Raw genomic sequence first — 19,184 nt, 5'->3', positions numbered from 1 at the left:
ACTGACCGTCCCTAAAAGTTAGCTCTAGCCCTTTTATTGTGTATATTAAAAATCCTTTTGAATACTTTGTTTTATTACATCATTATATTTTCTAACATAAGAAATAACTTTTCTTATTCATTTCAGTTATAATAAAATTGAAATATAAGAAAAATAAAAGTGATTTCCATAAGGAAGAATATCAGGAAGGAAAAACACTCAGAGCCCAAGCAAAATTAAAGCATTAAAGCATCTTATATGGAATTAAAGGCTGAAAAACTCTTAAAGAGTTTAGGCCTTATGTTTTCTCCAATCCAGGCAAGCATTCTATATTAAAAACAAAACATCCTTAGGAATACAAGATAAAAGACAAAACAGTGACTAAAAACTAAGTCCAACTTTGAGTCTCTGTCTAATCATTTTCCTAGCTAAACTTTTTTAACCCTGCATAAACCAAGTCCTTTGGTGCAAAATTCCCCGAAAGTGTTGAGAGCTACCTTTTCAAGAGAACGAGATGAAAAAGAAAAACAAGAAAATAGCACAACTTAGGAAAAATTATCCAACTATCAATAAAAAAAAACAAAAGTTGTTTTACTGGATTTAGTAACTACTGCTCTACGATTCCTAACCATTTACTAACGATCTCCCTCCCAAAGCCTCAAAGAGATAAAAAGATTATTTTGCTTAACAACATTAAATTAACACTCATCCAAAAGAAATTAAAAAGTGCTAGGATGAAAACAAAATATGATGTGGTAAAGATTTATTTATTTGTTATATTTTTAAATATTTTAAAGTTATATTAAAATAAGTTGTTATACCAAAATATATCAAAAGTGGGTGTCAAATATGATTTGCTTGAAAATGTTTTATGATGCTATTCTATTATCAGTTAAAGATATACAATAATTAGCCCTTAGAAGCATTTATTTCTCTTAATTTTAATTCTTCCTTTCTTTGGATCCAATAACAACCACGAAAACTTCCCTTTGAAAAGTGTTATCTCCATTCAACGTTAGAGAATCACCTCGAACCCTTATGTCTCCACAAAAGCTTCCCTAAAAAAAATACTTTCCCAAACCTACTTAAATTTATTTTTTCACAGAACATTAGAAAATTCAAGCTGTTTCCAAACACACTTTTCTGCCTTTTGCTAACTCTTAACTTCCTTTTGTGTTATCCTCACACCTGTGGAAATTATACAAGCTTATCATATTTCATACTTTGTTTTCTTCTACTCACCAGCTATATTACATTACTTTAATATCTTATTACAGAGATTCTCTCATCCAAACTGGGCCCTGACTTTGGTTTCCTTCAAATTCAAAAGACACCACCACCAAAACAAGCACACAAGGGAATATGTCAATTCTCTCAAGGTCAGTTTCAAATTAAATTACATGTATGATTTCAATTAATAAAATGATTTCTTAATGTTATGCTCTTTAGGTTATTTATCTTATGTTATCTAAAAAGACTGTACATTCCCTTGCCTCTAATTTAGATACAGGCAGACTTCAACTCATTTGCTTTCCTTTTCCCAGTGAAATCTCCACTTTTCTTCTTCAGTCCCCGTAGTGTTGGACAAATAATTTAGATTTTTGGTTACAGGATCCCATATTTGCAAAAGAGGATTAATTCACTTGAGCAGACAAGTTACTATGTTTTAAAGAAAGTACAGACCATTATAATTGCCTATTTGAAATTGGGGAAGAAATGGAGTTTAAATTCATAAAAATATTGAAATTATTCAATATAGTTAATAGATCTATGAGTAATAAACAAAAACGTGAAAAACATTAAACAAAACATAAAAACTAGCATTAGTTTTAGCTATTATTGACCATCTATGAAATCTCTATAAAGTCACTTCACGTCTTGTCCTAAGGTTTGACATTGCAAAAGAAGGGATTTATGATTTCTAACATTCCTTCTGTTTCTGGATGTCCTTTAGAAATGTAATGCGATGTCAGTACTGAGTTTTGTATCTGTTATACTGTAAACACCTGTATATACACACAAACACACCACAATGACATTTCTACTACACTAAACTTTCAGGAAAAAAAAGAATGTAAAAATTCAAAATAGCAACTAGGCATTTTCATACAGTGACCGTGGAAAGTAACTGGTATATCCCTTCCTAAAAGTCAGTGCTCAGTGTGACACTATCTATCAAAAATTAGAATGAGGAAGCCCTTCAAATCCAGTATATGCACTTCTAGGAATGAAGACTAAAGAATGACTTGCATATTTACACAAACAAACACACACGGGTCAAAGACATATATTGCAACCCTGGATATATAATATGCAGTTCATACTAAATCCAAACCTAGATTCTTGATTTCCACTCTCAATTCTGTTCTACCTCGTCTTCCACATTCTAAGAAATGGCGCCAGCTGGTCAAGCCAAATGTCAAGGAGTATTTATTCATTCCTCCTTCACAATAAATCCACTAGAAAGTCTTATCTTTTTTCTTTAAAATACATTCAAAATGAGTCACTCCTCTAGATTCCTACCACTACCAACCCAGTCCCAACCCCTTTATCTCTCGCCTGGACAAAAGAAAAAACCTCCTGGGTAAATTCCTACCATTTACTCTTGCCCTCCACCACAACAGAAGCCAAAAGGTCATTTTAAAACTTATATAAGATCTTGCACTTCCCTGTGTCAAACTCTCTTATGACTTCCCATTGCACTGAAAGGAAAATCTAAGTGCCTCATGCTGGCATCTACCTGCTTCTCCAAGTTCATCTCACTCCATGTTCTCCCTAGCTTAGACCATGCTAGCCAAAAGTGACAATTCCTAAAATCTACCAAACTCTTTCCCGCTCCAAAGCCCATGGTCATGTTTTTCTTGAGCCTGGAAAGCATCTTTCGAGGCTGGCTTCTCATTATCCAGTTATTCTCACAATAGCTTTCCCTTGCCCACATATTTTCCCGTTTGTACACTGTTACTTCATACTGTTTGTTCCCTTTCTACACTCACCTCGATCTTTAATTATCTTGTTTATTTGCTTCTTAATTGTCTATTTCTTCCCACTAGTATATAAAATCCAGATGGCATGAGATTGTTTCACCACTATTATCTCAGCACCATATACAGTCCACATCAATATTCATTGTACGAATGACAGAATAACATAAGAGAAACCTGAGGTTTAGCTCTAATTTGCCACAGATAAACTATTATTTAAACTATGAATCTTAATTTAGAGTAAAAATTTTACAGATCAGTCAATTCCTCTATCTAATCTACTTCAACTAAAATAAGGAAACATATCAATAAGATGGATCAATAAGAATTTGGTAAAAACTTGCATGATACACAATAATATACTAAAAATTTATGATCTGGCTTCAGCAATCTTCTAGGCTTCGTCTCTGGCCACACACACACACATACCCCCCTTAATTTGTGGCCACTTCCCCTTTGGGAAATATAAATTGTTCAGAATGGCTGTAACTCAAGGTGTGCATGGCAAATGATGAAACTAAGAAGATTGTTGTGGACAGATCAGGCTTTTGTATCGGATTAGGTGTTTACGTTTGAGTTTAGAGTCAGGGGGTTTTATGAAAGTTTGTACACTTTAAGAACATGTAGGACATCTGATCAACTGGAAGAGTGAGGGATCAGATTCAGTACAAAGATTACCACCTAAATGCTATAAATACAATAATATTTTTGCTAACACAGAATCAGTATCATGTTTCTTCTGCGACAGACTAAAATTAGATCTTCCCTTGCTGTTAAGATTTCAGATTGTTATACTAAAGTCTATATGCCTTGCTCCTATGTGCCTTGTCCCAGTCAAATTATGTTGGCCTTCCAGAATCTTGTCCAGTCTTAGATAACGAACTAGAAGCTACATAGCTCTTTCCACTGATAACATAACATATTCTCCTTATCTCATTCATTCCAAACTGTACTACATTTTTAAAACATCCTGGGGCTGGACCAGTGGCGCAGGGGTTAAGTTTGCACATTCCGCTTCTTGGCGGCCCAGGTTTCACGGGTTCAGATCCCAGGTGCCATGTGGTAAAAGCCCTGCTGTGGTAGGCATCCAACGTATAAAGTAGAGGAAGATGGGCATGGATGTTAGCTCAGGGCCAGTCTTCCTCAGCAAAAAGAAGAGGATTGGCAGTAGTTAGCTCAGGGCTAATCTTCCTCAAAAAATAAAACATCCTCTATTGGTCCAAATAATTGCATATTCTATTTTTATTTCTAAGATGAAGACTGCTTACCTAATAAGTGTACTCCTAAAACCATGCTGCTTAATACATATTTAGTTGTTGAAAAGATTTTCCTATTTTGCTATTAAAAGTCCCAGGAAAGACGACAAAAATATTAAGGTCCACTTACATTAGCACATTCCTCTGGCTCTACCTTAATTGTTTTTCCATTAAAAATAATTCTTTGAAAAAAATAAGAAATATAACTAATCACATGTTCTTTTTGAGCCTTTGAATAACATACCTCTCCACCGAACAAGAGCAACACATTAGATAACTCAGGAAGCTCTGTCTCTCCAAACTAGGCAGTCCTAAGCAGAGCTAGCTTCTGTTTTTAGGAAAAGCCCCACTCCTATAAATTTTACCTCTCTTTATCTCAAATCAGGAGTCAACACGTGCAGGGTGCAGCGCTGTAAGCACAGCAAATAAAACCACAAAGAGAAAAACTACAGCTTTTAGAACCCCAGTGAGGTCACAGCACCTGCAAAGGAAGCCTGGTCATCGCTTTTTGAGGAGGACTGTGTATAATACAGGGAATGAGTAGCAGAGGATTAAAAACTTGGAGAACCACTGAAGCGACGAATAATGCCCAATCTGTCTCTGCAACCTCTTACTTCACACAATTCACATCACAACAAAGCAGTAAGCAGTGGAAAAGACTTAAACCCCTACCCTACTCACCTGTACAAGTGAGCTGCAATACAGAGTTAATGGCCCAGTTTCATACTACTTCTTCAATTAAAACAAACAAAAACACAACATACCTTCCAAAAGGGATCCCAATTCGTATTTTCCGCTAAAAAATTTGGGCAAGGAAAATACAAGTGCTCCCAGTCCTATCATGAAGGATGCAAATGCAAGCCATCTTGGTTTGTGTCCTCTTTCACCAATGAATGATACAAATAAAGACAACAAGCAGAATGAGATATCATAGCTCGACGATATCAGGCCCGTCAGGGAACTCTTCATTTCATAGCGCTTCTCAATCGTGGAAATGCTAATATTTACTAGGCCATTTACTACAATACCTAAAAGAGAGAAAAAGGAATTTACGTGCATTATTCCAACTTTACCATATAGATCATGATCACTAACACAATTTACTAAAGTTTGGTTGTTTGTTTCTCTTGATATTTTTTAATGAACAAATTTGTCTCAAAGTTTCAAAACTAGGCAGCTCAAACATACTTCCTTACAAATCAGTTTACTTTTAAACTGTACACTTGTGAATTTTCAGGTGTTAAACAAAAGCGATGCTTATCACACACTAAATTGTAGCTAAGTTCATTTTTCTTTAAGTGACAAACAGAAAGTAGACTAGTAAAGTCTCATGAAGCTGGTTTGCTTGAGAGTTTCCAAGGGTAGCAGACTCCCATGGATCTCACTTGGAAGGGGGCAAAAAGTACAGGTGACGCCAGAGGTCCTTAGAGTAATGCTCAATTGCTTCCCAAGGCTACTCAACCCTTAAATATATTTATGTAGAATAGGAGATCCTTGACTTAGTCTTAAGAAAGGTGAAACGGAGCTCTCAAACCTCTTTTTTCTTCTAACACTCTTCTAGACATTAAAGTTATCATTTGAAAGGTCCTGGAGAAAAATAAACATAAACTAAAAGTGCTATTTCTACCACTGGCATTCAAAACCATAGGCAAAATAAAAGAAAAAAACTTACGCTTCATCCGTTTATTATAACCATGATGCAGGAATATAAAGCAAACGAAGAAAATCTGGAAATCCAGTTTTGACTGACTTAAAAAATGTCCTGCCCAGATAAACATTAAATTTACAGGAATTTAAACATTACTACAAATTGAAAATAAAAAGCATCTGATCAAACTACAAAGTCTTTAACTAGTTACCACTTTTACTGAAGAGAATACCATGAATTGTTTTCATTCACTAATTAGGAGAAAGAGTATATACAAGCCATGATCTCTACAATCTCTTCAAATTGTGCTTTATCAAGACTATAACTGGGAATACCTTCCAAGAAGATTGACATAAGTTTTAACGTTCTAACATGATTTTTACATTTATGCCAGTTTAATAAGTCTATAAGCCAATTTACACTTCCTGAGATTTCAAGTATCCAAAGTTCCTGGGAATGACATCTTGATAAGGAGATAAAGTTATCTCAGAATGCGAAAATTTCCCCATCCAAAAATCAACTTCCCAACATAGTTGCCATACTGATTAAAAGTTAGTCGTTAGAACTCAATGACTTTATGGTAAAACTTCTCTGGAAAAGCAACTCTTGTAAACTCTTGTGAAAGGATAGCATTTTAACCTATGCACTCCAATGTGAATTCTATGCTATGCCAGTTCCAGGAACTCTGCTTAAAAAAAAAAAGAAATTCCATGAAATACTGCATACTGTGTCTCTCTACTGTAAATGCACGAAGATAGGAATCACATTAGGAAATTAAGTGATAGGAGAAATTACAAAACAGATAAGGCACAACTCTTTCTTTAAGAGTTTACCTTTAAGAAATGCTGGTTAAGTAAATTCATTTGGCAAATTTTAGGGACTTTTTCCCCCCAATTAAACACCTATTAAAATTAAAGACCATGGAAATGGTCTTCCCAAACATCATGTTTGAGAAACATGGTAATAATGTTTTCAGTCATTCAAACTTAAACTGAAACAAGAATTAATTTATTGGGTCACTTTCATCTCAGATTACACTTCTAAATTGGAGACTTCTGCATAAATGCAGCTCCACACTAAACCCGACACATTTCTCTAAAAGTGCCAATTATATTTGATAATAATTTTATATAATATTTTATATTAAAAGTCAAATGACGTATTCTGGAATGAAGTAGAAATTTCAGAATATATTTTAAGATAAAACACAAGACAAGAAGTTTTTTACTTATGTCCAACTTCATTGAACTTTGCATTCCTTTGACACTGAGATGCTTCAGAATCACTGATTTGGAACAACTAACATCAAGACATTGAGAGAAGGTGAACTTTGGTGGGGACAAGAAAGGTGGAAAGGGAAATAACTCTTGAGCACAAAACTACTCTTAGTAGAAGATCTGCCATTGACTTGGAATCAACAAATACTTAGCACCTAACATGTGCAAAGCAAGAGACACAGTTCCTTTGAGAAAGGGGAGCAGGTATAAGAGGAAGAATATATTTAGCTTTATTCTTCTGTTAATCTTTAAAAAGCAATTTCCAACCCCCTCTCTCCCAAACACTTCTTGGATTGTATTTCTTCCACTCAGTCCTTGATTGCCTCTTTACAAAATATTTTGAAACCACGACTCAAGTGACCAAAAAATATCTAGATACCATCAAATTCTAACTAACGTTCAGCATGTCCTTCAATGCTCCACCTTAATGCCCACCCCTCCTCAGGTAGTCACCTTAGTGTAACTTCCCATTTCTTTCATCCCCTGCATGAGATGCTACACCACAGCAGCTTTTACCTTCTCTAGGCTTTCTTTCTTACAAGCCATTCTCCTACCCTACCACTCGCTCCTCCAAAGAAGGCTTAGATTGCAAACTCCTGGGGGTATAAACCTGGGCTTTATCAGTAAGTCCCACGAGAGTCTAAAAGATACCCTTGAACAAAACAGATAAGGCACAACTCTTTCGTGTTTGAAAGGCTTCACCCTTTCAATAACGACTGAAGCGTTCGCTAACTTACTCACTGGGCTCCACTTGTGCCTATATACAACTCAAACTAAACACACCCATAAAACATGAATGCTTATGTCTAATCTAAACTATATATATTTCACAAGTTTCTCCTTTGGGGAGCCACCCTTCCACTCATCTGCAAATTTATTAATCCTTCCCTTCCAGAAACAATGTAAAAAATCCCTTTAATAAAGGGTTTAGCAAAATTATAAGCTTTTGTAATGTAGAATAGATTCCCCCAGGGAAAACCATTCCTCAAGGAAGGCTCCAGTAACTTCCATCCTCCTTGGAGGAATCGAATCTGCTCAACTGAGGCAGAACACCAACAAGAAAAGGCTTGTATCTCCAAGTTTTAAATGTTTGGATAAAAGAGAAGCGAAACCGTGGAAGCCTGAACCTGGCTGGCTGACGTCAGCGGCAACGCCCGCAAATCCCGAGCCGGGGGCAGCGGCGCCCGGAGCTCCCCGCACCTGCCGCGCCCCCGCCAGCCGCGCGCGCCCTCCGCGCCCTGCACTCGGCCGACGCCCTCCGGAGCCGGCGCCGGGCAGTACCTTGCGTGAGGGCCAAGAGGCAGTAGTGCAGCAGAAAGCCCTGCGGCGTGTTGCAGCGCTGGAGGCACGCGGGTTGGAAGGTCCCCCAGCCGCAGGGCCCCTCCTCAAACTCGGACCCCGACTCCGGCCCGGGCCGCTCTGGGGAGCCGGGGCCAGTTGCTGAAGGCAGCGGTGGCTCCGGTGACTTCTGGAGCTCCTGATTCTCCGGCGGCTGCGAATCCGCTCTCTGGGTATTGGCGGCCAAGACAGAGGCCTCGACGGAAGAGGGCGATGCGGTCGAGCGGCGCGGGGTGTCTGGGCTGGAGGCGACGAAAGCCGGGTTCTCAATGCCTCTGCCGCCCTTCATGGTCGGGATGGGTTCTCCCGACTCCCGCGCGTTGGAGCAGCAAAAAGCCCCGGTCCCGCTCTGGCTCCTCCCCCAGGCAGGTGGCAGCGCCCCCGTGCGGGAAGACGGCCCGCCTCCCTGCCGGCCCGCTCAGGGGCTCCCGCCGCCGCCGCGACCCTCCTCCGCGAGCGCCGGGCCGCCTAGCGGTGGCCTTGGCCTGCGGCCGCGTCCCACCTGTCGCCGCTGGGGCCAACCGGGATGCGCGGCGTGGGCGTGCCACCCGGCCGCAGACAGGTGAGGAGGCGAGGGCCGCCCGCCCGCCGCGCTCCTTCCCGGGGCCGAGGGACTGGGAACCAAATGGAGGTTGTGGGAGTCTGGTGGCCGTAAAGCTCCCCCGGGTGCTAACAGGAAAGCTGTAAACAGTTGCATCAGGAGCTTGCTCAAGGAAATATCCTGGGGTTTTCTTCCTTTGCCGCTTACCAAACCAGGCCAGGTCTGGACTCCAAGAAGCGAGCAGCCACAGGTACAATACTTCGGATTCCATGAACGTCATGGTAAGACTTTTACCTGTCATCTTCCCTAAAAACGGAAATCCCCACCCCTGCCCTCCATCACCCCCGCCATTAACATCACAATCTAACCACCTTTTTGCTTTTACTTCCTCAAGACTGAAGGAATTGAAATTAAGAAACTTTAAAAGCATATATATATGATATTCTTTCTGCTGTGTATTGTGTATCTAAGATCAGCAATGCTAATAACCATGTAAATGGTTTCTACCAGTGGAATAAATAAGAAAAACACTTTGAAGAACTGACCATTTTGTGACAGTACTAGTTACAATACTAGTTGCAATAATACTAGTACTAGTACTAGAATTCATGCATTCATTCATCAAAAAACATTTATTTCCCAGGTGCCAAACACTGTTCTAGGCTCTGGGGGTACAAAAGTGCACAAAAGCGGACAAACACCCGTACCCTTAGGGTGTTTACATTCCAATAAGAGACAGACAGTCAGTGGTAATAAATACGTAGAACATCTCATGGTGATAAGCGCTGTGGATAAAAGGACAGCAAGGACAGGCTAGAAAGTGTGTGTTAGGGGAGGGGAGAGAATTCCATGCAATTTTGAATAAGGTGGTCAGGGGAGGCCTCAGTGAGAAGGTGACTTTTGAGCAAAGATCTGAAGGAGGTAAGGGAGGGAGCCTGGTATGTTGGGGAAATAGAGTGGCTGGGGTTGATTGAGATGGTTGGAGAGCAGTTGAGTTGAGGGCAGGTAAAGGGGTACAGGTGGGGTGGGGGAGAAGAAGAAGTGATTGGGGCCAGACCTTGTAGACCAGTATAAGGACTTTGGCTTTTCTTGTGAGGGAAATAGGAAGGTTTGGAGCTGGGGAATGGCATGCTCCTGACATGATCAGGTTTTCAAAAGATTCTTCTCTCTCCTTCTGAAGATAGACTAGTATATCCCAAAGTAATACGTTTTAAACAAAGACGTTCTTAAAACCATATTTTAAGATCTCAGAATTTTTATCTTCCCCTAAATTAAATATTTATTCCAATAAGGAACATACTAAAAACCACACATGCTTCCTTCTTGCTATGTAATCACAGCTAGGTACACAAAGCTACTATGCTTCCTAAGACTGCAGACTGTTTAAGAACCTACTTCCTCATATCTAATTGTTGGTTATAAAACATCTCAAAACAATAAGACTGGACTGCCTTTAGCAAAAGTTAGAGATCTCAGATGTTACTGGATACTATACTGCTATATCATACTGTTTTAAGTACACAAGTACTATTATTCATTTATAAGCACCCTTTCATTAAAAGTTAGAGAACTTCAGTAAATATTAATTAATCATGGTAGCAAATTCTAGAGAGAGTTTTGAATCTTGCTATCTTCATTTAACACCTGGCTGATTGCCTGCCCAAGAAGCTACTTCTAGATTCAGTAATAATACCTGTCGAATAGCAATGATTTGGTAGTGTTTGATGTCATATCCAAGTGTAGCCTTAAACCCAGACAATATGGTGATGGAAAGGTTACCTTGCATCCTGAAACAAGATGTTTTTATTTCTTCTAACCACAGGCACTAGGCTCATTTTTAAGATGGCCTAGAGGAATGTTTTTCAGTTACTTCTTTTTTTTTTTTAAAGATTGGCACCTGAGCTTACAACTGTTGCCAATCTTCCTTTTTTTCCCCTGCTTTTTCTCCCCAATTCCCCCCAATACATAGTTGTATATTTTAGTTGTAGGTCCTTCTAGTTGTGGCATGTGGGACACCGCCTCAACTTGACCTGACGAGCAGTGCCATGTCCGTGCCCAGGATCCGAACCAGCAAAATGCTGGGCGGCCCAGCAGAGCGTGCAAACATAACCACTTGGCCGCGGGGCTGGCCCCTAACACTATTACTTCTTAATAAAATAAACTAGAATTCAGAAGAAAGAAAATACATAGTGCATGGCACATAATAAGATGAGTACCATTTTGTGAAAATTTTGTTTCAATTGTATATGCTTTATTTACTGAGTTGAGGGATTGAAATATAAAATATGTATCGTACTTTGAACAGACGTACATCATGTTCCTTCACTATCAAGAAAGATCTAGACCGGCCTGGAACACAGGGAATGAGTGGAAGTAGGAACTAACATTTTTTAAATTTCTAGTGTATGTTCCTTTGTTAATCCTTACAAGAGGGTTAGCTATTAGGATCTACATTTTACATGTTAAGGAAACTACATTCCAGAGAGGATTAGTGACTCTCCTGAAGTCATATAGCTAATAAGTGGCCTGCCACTTAGTAAGGATTTAAATTTTGTTCTCTCAGTCAGATGTGTTCCCTGGATTTTGCATTCTCTTTCTTTTAACTGCTACAGCCTATCTCTGTTGGTTACAATTATTGCATAGCGGTTCTGAGAGATCAAAACACATTTCTCTGATGTTGATGAGGTTGAAGGACTAATGCTTTGAATACCCCAGATTTTGCAGATATCCAAATTAGGCTTGGCATGTAATCCTCCTAAGCTTTCTATCAAAGAGAAAGTTTCGGCAGAAATGGACTTAAAGAAGCTGCCTAAAGGTGTAAATAGATATGATCACCATTTTATCTGAGAAATCTGAAGTAATTTAACCAATGAGAAAATTTTTCTTTGATGAGATGTGGTTAAATACAGTCATGGCTTAAGACTATTTGCCGCTTTGAATTAAGAAATTCAAACTATCCTATCAAAGCGGCATAATCATCATGCTCTTCGATACATGCTGTCTAAGGAGAAACCTCCACTCTTGCAGTGTTAGAGAGGAGAATTTTGTTGAAAGATTAGCAAAAGTGCTGTTGCTTCATCTTAAGTGCGTCTTGCTCTTACTGAAATTGTTATCAACACCGCTTTCCTGTTCCCCTACATCCTTTATGCTGCAATGATGGAAGGAAGGGGGTTCAGCTTTGCAACAAAGACAAAGAAAACAAAAAAACCTAATAGGTTTTTTCTCTGATAATTCTGTGGAAAATTGTCATTTTTCAGTTCTTTGGTCAATCTAGGGTAAAGCTAGTGAACAGTCAAAATACACCATGTTAAATTTCAGAAGGTAATTAATAAATTGCTATTCTTTGAGGGATTTTCTGTGCTATATTTTTAAAGGGTGAAGAATAGGAGAAAGAACAGTATCCACATTTTATAGTAAAGCTCCAACAGTGTACACAGGAGCAGATGTCCTGCCTATTAATCTCATTCTCTGGAATGTGCAGTAGGTCTTCCCTATCAGAAACTGGATGAACCAGGGTAAAGTGGCTTAATGACAGAAGCTTTCAAGATTAGCCCACTAATTTTCCTTGGTCTGATTCCACGCTTAAAAGCAATCTTATGATTATATGTGGGCTTCCATGTGGATATAGCTATAGGATGAAAAGGTACTTAGATGCCTATCTTGAGTACTTTTTCATTTTCTGTTCTGTGTGCTTTTAATACTTTATTAGTGCCGTTACAGTTGCAGACTGGATGTGAATTCTTTAGCAATATAACACTGTGAGGCTCATAGAGTATTACAATTAGAGGGATTTTGAGAGAGCCTGAGTACAAAGATGGTCAAATGCAGATATTATTGAGAATTAAAAATCCCAGTATTAAAACTTTATTAATACCACTGGATCTTATATTAACTAAATGAAAACAATGAAGCAATAATCTAAGTTATCTTCTTGGTACTCTTCATTTATCTTTTCCATTTTAAATGCTCTACAAAATGTATAATTAGAAGTAAATTATATCTAAGAAAAAATAATGCTGAACTAGATTATTTTTAATACTGTTTTTAATTGCAATTGCACAGAAAGATGTATTTATATTGAGAAGAAATGCAGCTATGCTTTTTCTTTTAGTCGTATTAATCATAAGTCATGAAGAAAGAGATACATCCATAAACATGGCTGATCATAATTTTATAAAAAGAAAATATGTAAACATTTAATACAATAATCCCATAAGAAAGCTAACCTAGTAGGTAGTGAAAAATATACTAATGTAAAATTTATGATACAGTATCAAGTTAAGCTTCTCACAGATAGATGATTATTATAATTTATTCAAAACACAATGAACTCTATAAAAGTATACTTATAATACAAATATCACAACATTAGACATGGTGAAGAAAGCATAGTTGGATTTATACATATCAATAAATAGTTTAAACTAGAAGAAATTATTCTACTATAAATTAGTAATTATGATATTATTTCTAAAACATTTTTCTTTTCTACTCAAGATCAGATTTTGATGCCTGGAAACAGTCTTCCCTATGCTATGATTCTATAGGATATACATAATCATAATGTCAATGATTATGACAAAACGCCATCTCTACAGAAAAGAGAAACAGCCATACTACCACTCTTGATAGTCCCCATCACACCCCCAATTTAAACACTACCCATTTCTTAACAAAGGAAAGTATATGATGAAGGTTATCAAAATTTAGATTTACAAAACTATAGGGACATAAAGATATAATTTGTTCCAGCAGCCTGCTTCTAGGAAGATTAATATCAAATGCACCCAAAAACTCAATGCAGTCAGAAACAGGAAATGGGCCAATAACAGATAAAGTGATAGTGGTGAGTGAGAAATTGTCATATATTCTTTCACAGTAATCTTTTCACGATTTACTAGGAGGTGGGAGAAGTCTAGCGTGAGGTTGATGGAGCTAGCAGGCCACTATTAATTAGCAAAATAATTTACCTGTAAATACAAATAAGAGCTCTAATGCACAGAGTTCACGGCAGTAGATGTAGGTAAAACAAAACAAAAGCAAAAACAAAACCTTACATTTCTACTTTATAACCTGTGAAAGCTCTCAGAACGTGCTCCTAGAGGACACGGACAAAGATTTAATACCCTACAAAGGTGATATGAAAATAAAGAATTGCTTAAGTGCACTTTGGAGAAAATTCACAGAATCAACTGTCTACTTTTCCATTAGAAGAGAATGTACAAGAATCTCCATACTCCAACTTATCAGAGGAGATGAAAATTTGCTAGACTAGAAAGACAAAATAATCCCAAAGTAACTTAAGAAGTAAAAACTTCTGAGGCAGTGGTGAAACAAAGACCAAACTTTTTTAAAATATAAAAAATGGAATATAAAAAACTGGCATTAAAAGTACAGCCAGTGGAGGGCCTTCCATTTCCAGCCAAGATGGAGTAGCAGAGACCAGATTTAACCTCCACTTGAAACACACAAAAGAAAAAGAAAAAAATATACGAAGGGAAAAAAGGTTTTCCAGTTACTGGATATCAGGAAATGAAGGACAGCGACCTCTAAGAGACAGGAAGCCAGATGAGCAGTTTACTGCCTTAAAACCCAGCCAACTGAGGGGAGGAGACAAAGCTGAAGGTCCAAGGAGACCAAGACCACTAGAATGTGTGGGGCAGAGTCCTGGAGAGGAGAAAGCTGCACAGAATTGATGTGCAGAGGGTCCCCTCAAATATTCAACATGTGTATGAAGAGACTAGCTTAGTCCAGGGAAAGAATCAGAAGGGATTAGAGGGACAGTGGCCCATATTCAGACAAGACCAAATGAAGGTAAAACAAAGAAGTTCTCAGACATTTCAAAAAAAAAATCATTACCCAGAGTACCTGCATACATGTTAAAAGAAGTCCTTCAGGCAGAAGGAAAATGATACCTAGTGGAAATAATGATTTATACAAAGGTATAAAGAGCACCAGAAAGGAGGAGGTGGAGCTTAAGACCCATGAAGAAATACAAATGATTTTTATTATTTCAGTCTCTTTAAAAGATAAAGCACTGTTTAAACAAAAATAAAATAGTATTGTGGGATTCATAAGTTATGTAAAGGTAAAATGTATGACAATAGTGCAAAGGCCAGGTAAAAAGAAATGGAAGTATGCTTTTGTAAATGTCTTATATGTAAAGTGACATGTTATACGTGTCTTATACATGAAGTGATACCATGTGAAAAGTAGAACATGATAATGACTTGTACCATAAGATTTAGAGCAACCTCTGAAATAGCAACATCAACAACAAAAGAGCCAAGAAAGGAATAAAGCGGAATCATAAAAAATATTCAGTTAATCCAAGAGAAGGCACAAAAGGGGGACAAAGGGAGCAAAAATGGATAAGACAAAAAGAAAATAAGTATCAAGGTGATGATTTAGACCAAACTATATTAAATCACATTAAATGTAAATAGAGTGAACATTCCAATTCAAAGGAAAAGATGATCAGGTCTGATATGAAAGACAAGAACCAATTAAATACTACTGCCTGCAGGAAACACACTTTAACTATAAATGCTAATAGGCTAAAAGTAAAAGATTGAAAATGCTATGTTATGCTTGCCCTAAGCAAAAGAAAGCTGGAATGGTTACATTAATAACAGACCAAATAGCCTTCAGAGCAAAGAATATCATTGGAGATAAATTATCTGAGATATTCCTGATAAAGGCGTAGGTTCATCAAGAAGACTTAAGAATCCTAAACAATTATGCATTTAAAAACAGAGTGTCAAAATTTGTGAAACAAAAACTGAAAGAACTGTAAGGAAAAATAGGCAAATCCACAATTATACTCAGAGATTTTGATATCTGTCTCTCAATAATTGATAGGACAAATAGATGGAAAATCAAAAAGGTATAGTAGGGACTGGCTCAGTGGCATAGTGGTTAAGTTAGCACACTCTGCTTCAGTAGCCCAGGGTTTGCAAGTTCAGAGCCTGGGTGTGGACCTACACACCACTCATCAAGACATGCTGTGGCAACATCCCACATACAAAATAGAGGAAGATTAGGACAGATCTTAGCTCAGGGCCTATCTTCCTCACCAAAAAAACAAAATAAAAAAAATTTTTTAAAGAGTATAGTAGACTTGAACAACACTATCAACAAACTTGACCTAACTGACATTTATAGAACTTCCCACCACCAACAGCCTTACACATCTTTTCAAAGTGTACATAGAACTATTTATCAAGATAAATCAGATCCTGAATCATAAAAAAAGTCTCAATAATTTTAAAAGAATTCAAGTGATACAAAGTATATTCTCTGATCACAATGGAATTAAATTAGAAATCAATAATAAAGATATCTGGAATATCTCCAAATATGTAAAAACCAAATAACATACCTCAAATAACCATGAGTCAAAGACAAAATCAAAAGAAAAATTGGAAAGTATTTTGAAGTGAATTAAAATAAAAACAAAACACCAGAATTGGTAGGATGCTATTAAAGCAGTACTTAGCGGGGAACTTATAACATTCCTATGTTAGAAAGAAGAAAGGGGGGCCAGCCCACTGGTGCAGTGATTAACTCTGCATGGTCCGCTTCAGCCGCCCAGGGGTTCGCCGGCTCGGATGCCGGGTGCAGACCTATGTACCACCTGTCAGGCCATGCTTTGGCAGGTGTCCTACATGTAAAGTAGAGGAAGATGGGCACAAATGTTAGCTCAGGGTCAGTCTTCCTTAACAAAAGAAGGAAGATTGGCAGCAGACGTTACCTTGGGGCTAATCTTCCTTAAAAAAAAAAAAAAGGAAGAAGAAAGGTCTCAGATCAATGATTTCAGTTTCTACCTTAAGAAACTAAAAACGAAGAACAAATGAAACTCCAAGTATATAGAATTAAGGAAATAATAAAGATCAGAGAGGAAATTAATGAAATAGACAAGAAAAACAATAGAGAAAATTAATGAAATGAAAACAGAATTCTTTGAGAAGATAAATGAAGTTGGTAAACCTCTAGCAAGACTGACCAGAAGAAAAAGAGACAAAACATAAATCACCAAGGTCAAAATGAGAGAAGTGATATTACTTCAGATTCTACAGATATTAAAAGGATAAAATTATAAATAACTTTATGCATATAAATTTGACAGTTTGGATGAAATGAACAAAATTTTTATAAGACAAATTACAAAAGGTCTTTCAAGAGGTAATAGATAACTTCAACAAGCCTATGTCTATCAAAGAGATTGAAATAGTTAAAATCCTTCCCACAAAGAAAACCTCATACCCAATGACCTCAGTATAGAATTCTACTGAGCATTTAGGGGAAAACCAATACCAATTCGACACAAATTCTTTCAGGAAATTAAAGATAAGGGAATACATTCCAACTCATTCTATGATGCCAGCATTACTCATCATTTATCTGAATTTCACCAGAGCATCTACCAAAAATTACCTTATATTCTTGTGGATATGAGAAATAAATGTGGGGTAAATGACAGTACAGTTGGTACTATTTGTACAGTGGAGACAGTATAGTCCTTTTTGACTGAGTGACTATGGCAAAACAGTGATTGAATTAACAGATTAATGTCAACATAGAGAGTTTTAATAAAAGCTGAGAACATGTATTAGGTTAGGCTCTCAAACAAGCCCATGAGCTTAAAGCAATAAATAAGTTTCTTTTTGGCTCATGGAAGGTTCAGTGTGGATTTTCCTCTTTAGGAGGCTTTCCTGGAAAGTTCTCTTTCAAATGGTGAACCTTGGGATCCAAGTTCCTCCCACTTCCTAGTTCCCTCAGTTCTTTGCTTGCAGCAAGTCGCTTGGGGAGAGTGCACATGTTTGCACTGCGTGTTTCTGGCCAGCACTAAGATGGGTCAGATGGCACTTCTGCCTAGATCCCAGTGACCAGAACTCAGTCCTATGCCCTACCTAGACACAAGGGGGGCTCAGTATGTAGTTGTGCTGTATGCCCAGGAGGAAAATAAAACAACTTGGTGAACACATAGCATTGTATCTGCCACAAATATTATGAGTACTTTGACTAACGGCATCAGCATCCACAAGCTAGAGACGTGATTGATATCTAACAAGATTACATTAAAAAATTCTATAAATCAACTTAAATCAAAACTGTAAAATAAGAAAGATTTGACTGAACATCAGCAAGTTAAAATATGGATCAAATGTGTATGAATTTAAGATTTTCTCTCTACTCCACACCATTCAGACTATACTGAAATATTGTATTCAGCCCTAATTGTTGCACCAAAAGAATCATTGACTAATAGGACCAGGCCACGGGATAATATAACTAAGATGGAATGAAAAATTGAAATTTGCCACATGATAATTAGTTGAAAGAACTATGAAAGTTTATGCTAAAGGAAAGATGCAGGGATAACAAAATAGGTGTCATAAAATATTTGAGTAGGGAAATTTTTTGAAACAGAGAACAGATTTATTCTTTATGGTTCTTGAGATTAATACAAGGAATTTGAAAATAGAAGGAAAATATGGACTCAAAGGAAATTCTTTATAAATAATTGGTTCTAAAAATGTGATCCAGGAACCCCAGGGGCAATCTGAGACTTTTCCAAGGGGTCTGCAAGTTCACAACTGTATTCAAAATAATACTAGGATGTTATTTGCCTTTTAGATACTCATTTTCTTACAAGTGTACAGTGAAGTTTTTTAGAGGCTCCTTGACATGTCCTCTTACAAAAAAGAAGACAGAAGAACCTCTTGTTAAGCCAGACATTAAAGAGATTTAAGAAAAGGTAAAACCATTCCATTCTTCTCACTATAATTTTTGAAAATATAATTATTTTTCCAGCTATATTGAGGTATGATTGACAAATGAAAATTGTATATATTTGGGGCTGGCCCAGTGGCATACTGGTTAAGTTCACCTGCTCCACTTCGGCAGCCTGGGGTTCACCAGTTCAGATCCTGGGTGTGGAGCTACACACTGCTCATCAAGCCATGCTGTGGTCGTGTCCCACATAGACGAATTAGAAGGACTTACACCTAGGATCTACAACTAGGTACTGAGGCTTTGGGGAGAAAAAAATAAAAGAAGAGATTGGCAACAGATGTTAGCTCAGGGCCAATCTTCCTCCGAAAAAAATTGTATATATTTAAGGTGTACAACATGATGTTTTGATATATATACATTGTGAAA

The 19,184-nt window shown here is 37.5% G+C and overlaps 1 protein-coding gene across 2 annotated transcripts in view; it reads right to left on the bottom strand.

The window, feature by feature from the left end:
- SLCO4C1 (solute carrier organic anion transporter family member 4C1) overlaps positions 1-8,888 on the bottom strand; it is a 61,974-nt gene extending 53,086 nt beyond the window's left edge. For both annotated transcript variants that reach the window (XR_006889239.1, XM_046665359.1), the window contains exons 1-2: positions 8,423-8,888; positions 4,981-5,244 (exon numbers count right to left, since the gene is read on the bottom strand). Coding sequence is in view for 1 of the 2 variants with exons in the window: in XM_046665359.1 (XP_046521315.1) it covers positions 4,981-5,244; positions 8,423-8,768 (610 nt within the window). In the remaining variant the exon portion in view is untranslated. The remainder of the gene's footprint in view (positions 1-4,980; positions 5,245-8,422) is intronic.
- Positions 8,889-19,184: the final 10,296 nt, after the last annotated feature.

The sequence above is a fragment of the Equus quagga genome, chromosome 7, assembly GCF_021613505.1.
Source record: "Equus quagga isolate Etosha38 chromosome 7, UCLA_HA_Equagga_1.0, whole genome shotgun sequence".
Lineage (NCBI taxonomy): Eukaryota > Metazoa > Chordata > Mammalia > Perissodactyla > Equidae > Equus > Equus quagga.
This window is presented reverse-complemented; position numbering and strand designations above follow the sequence as displayed.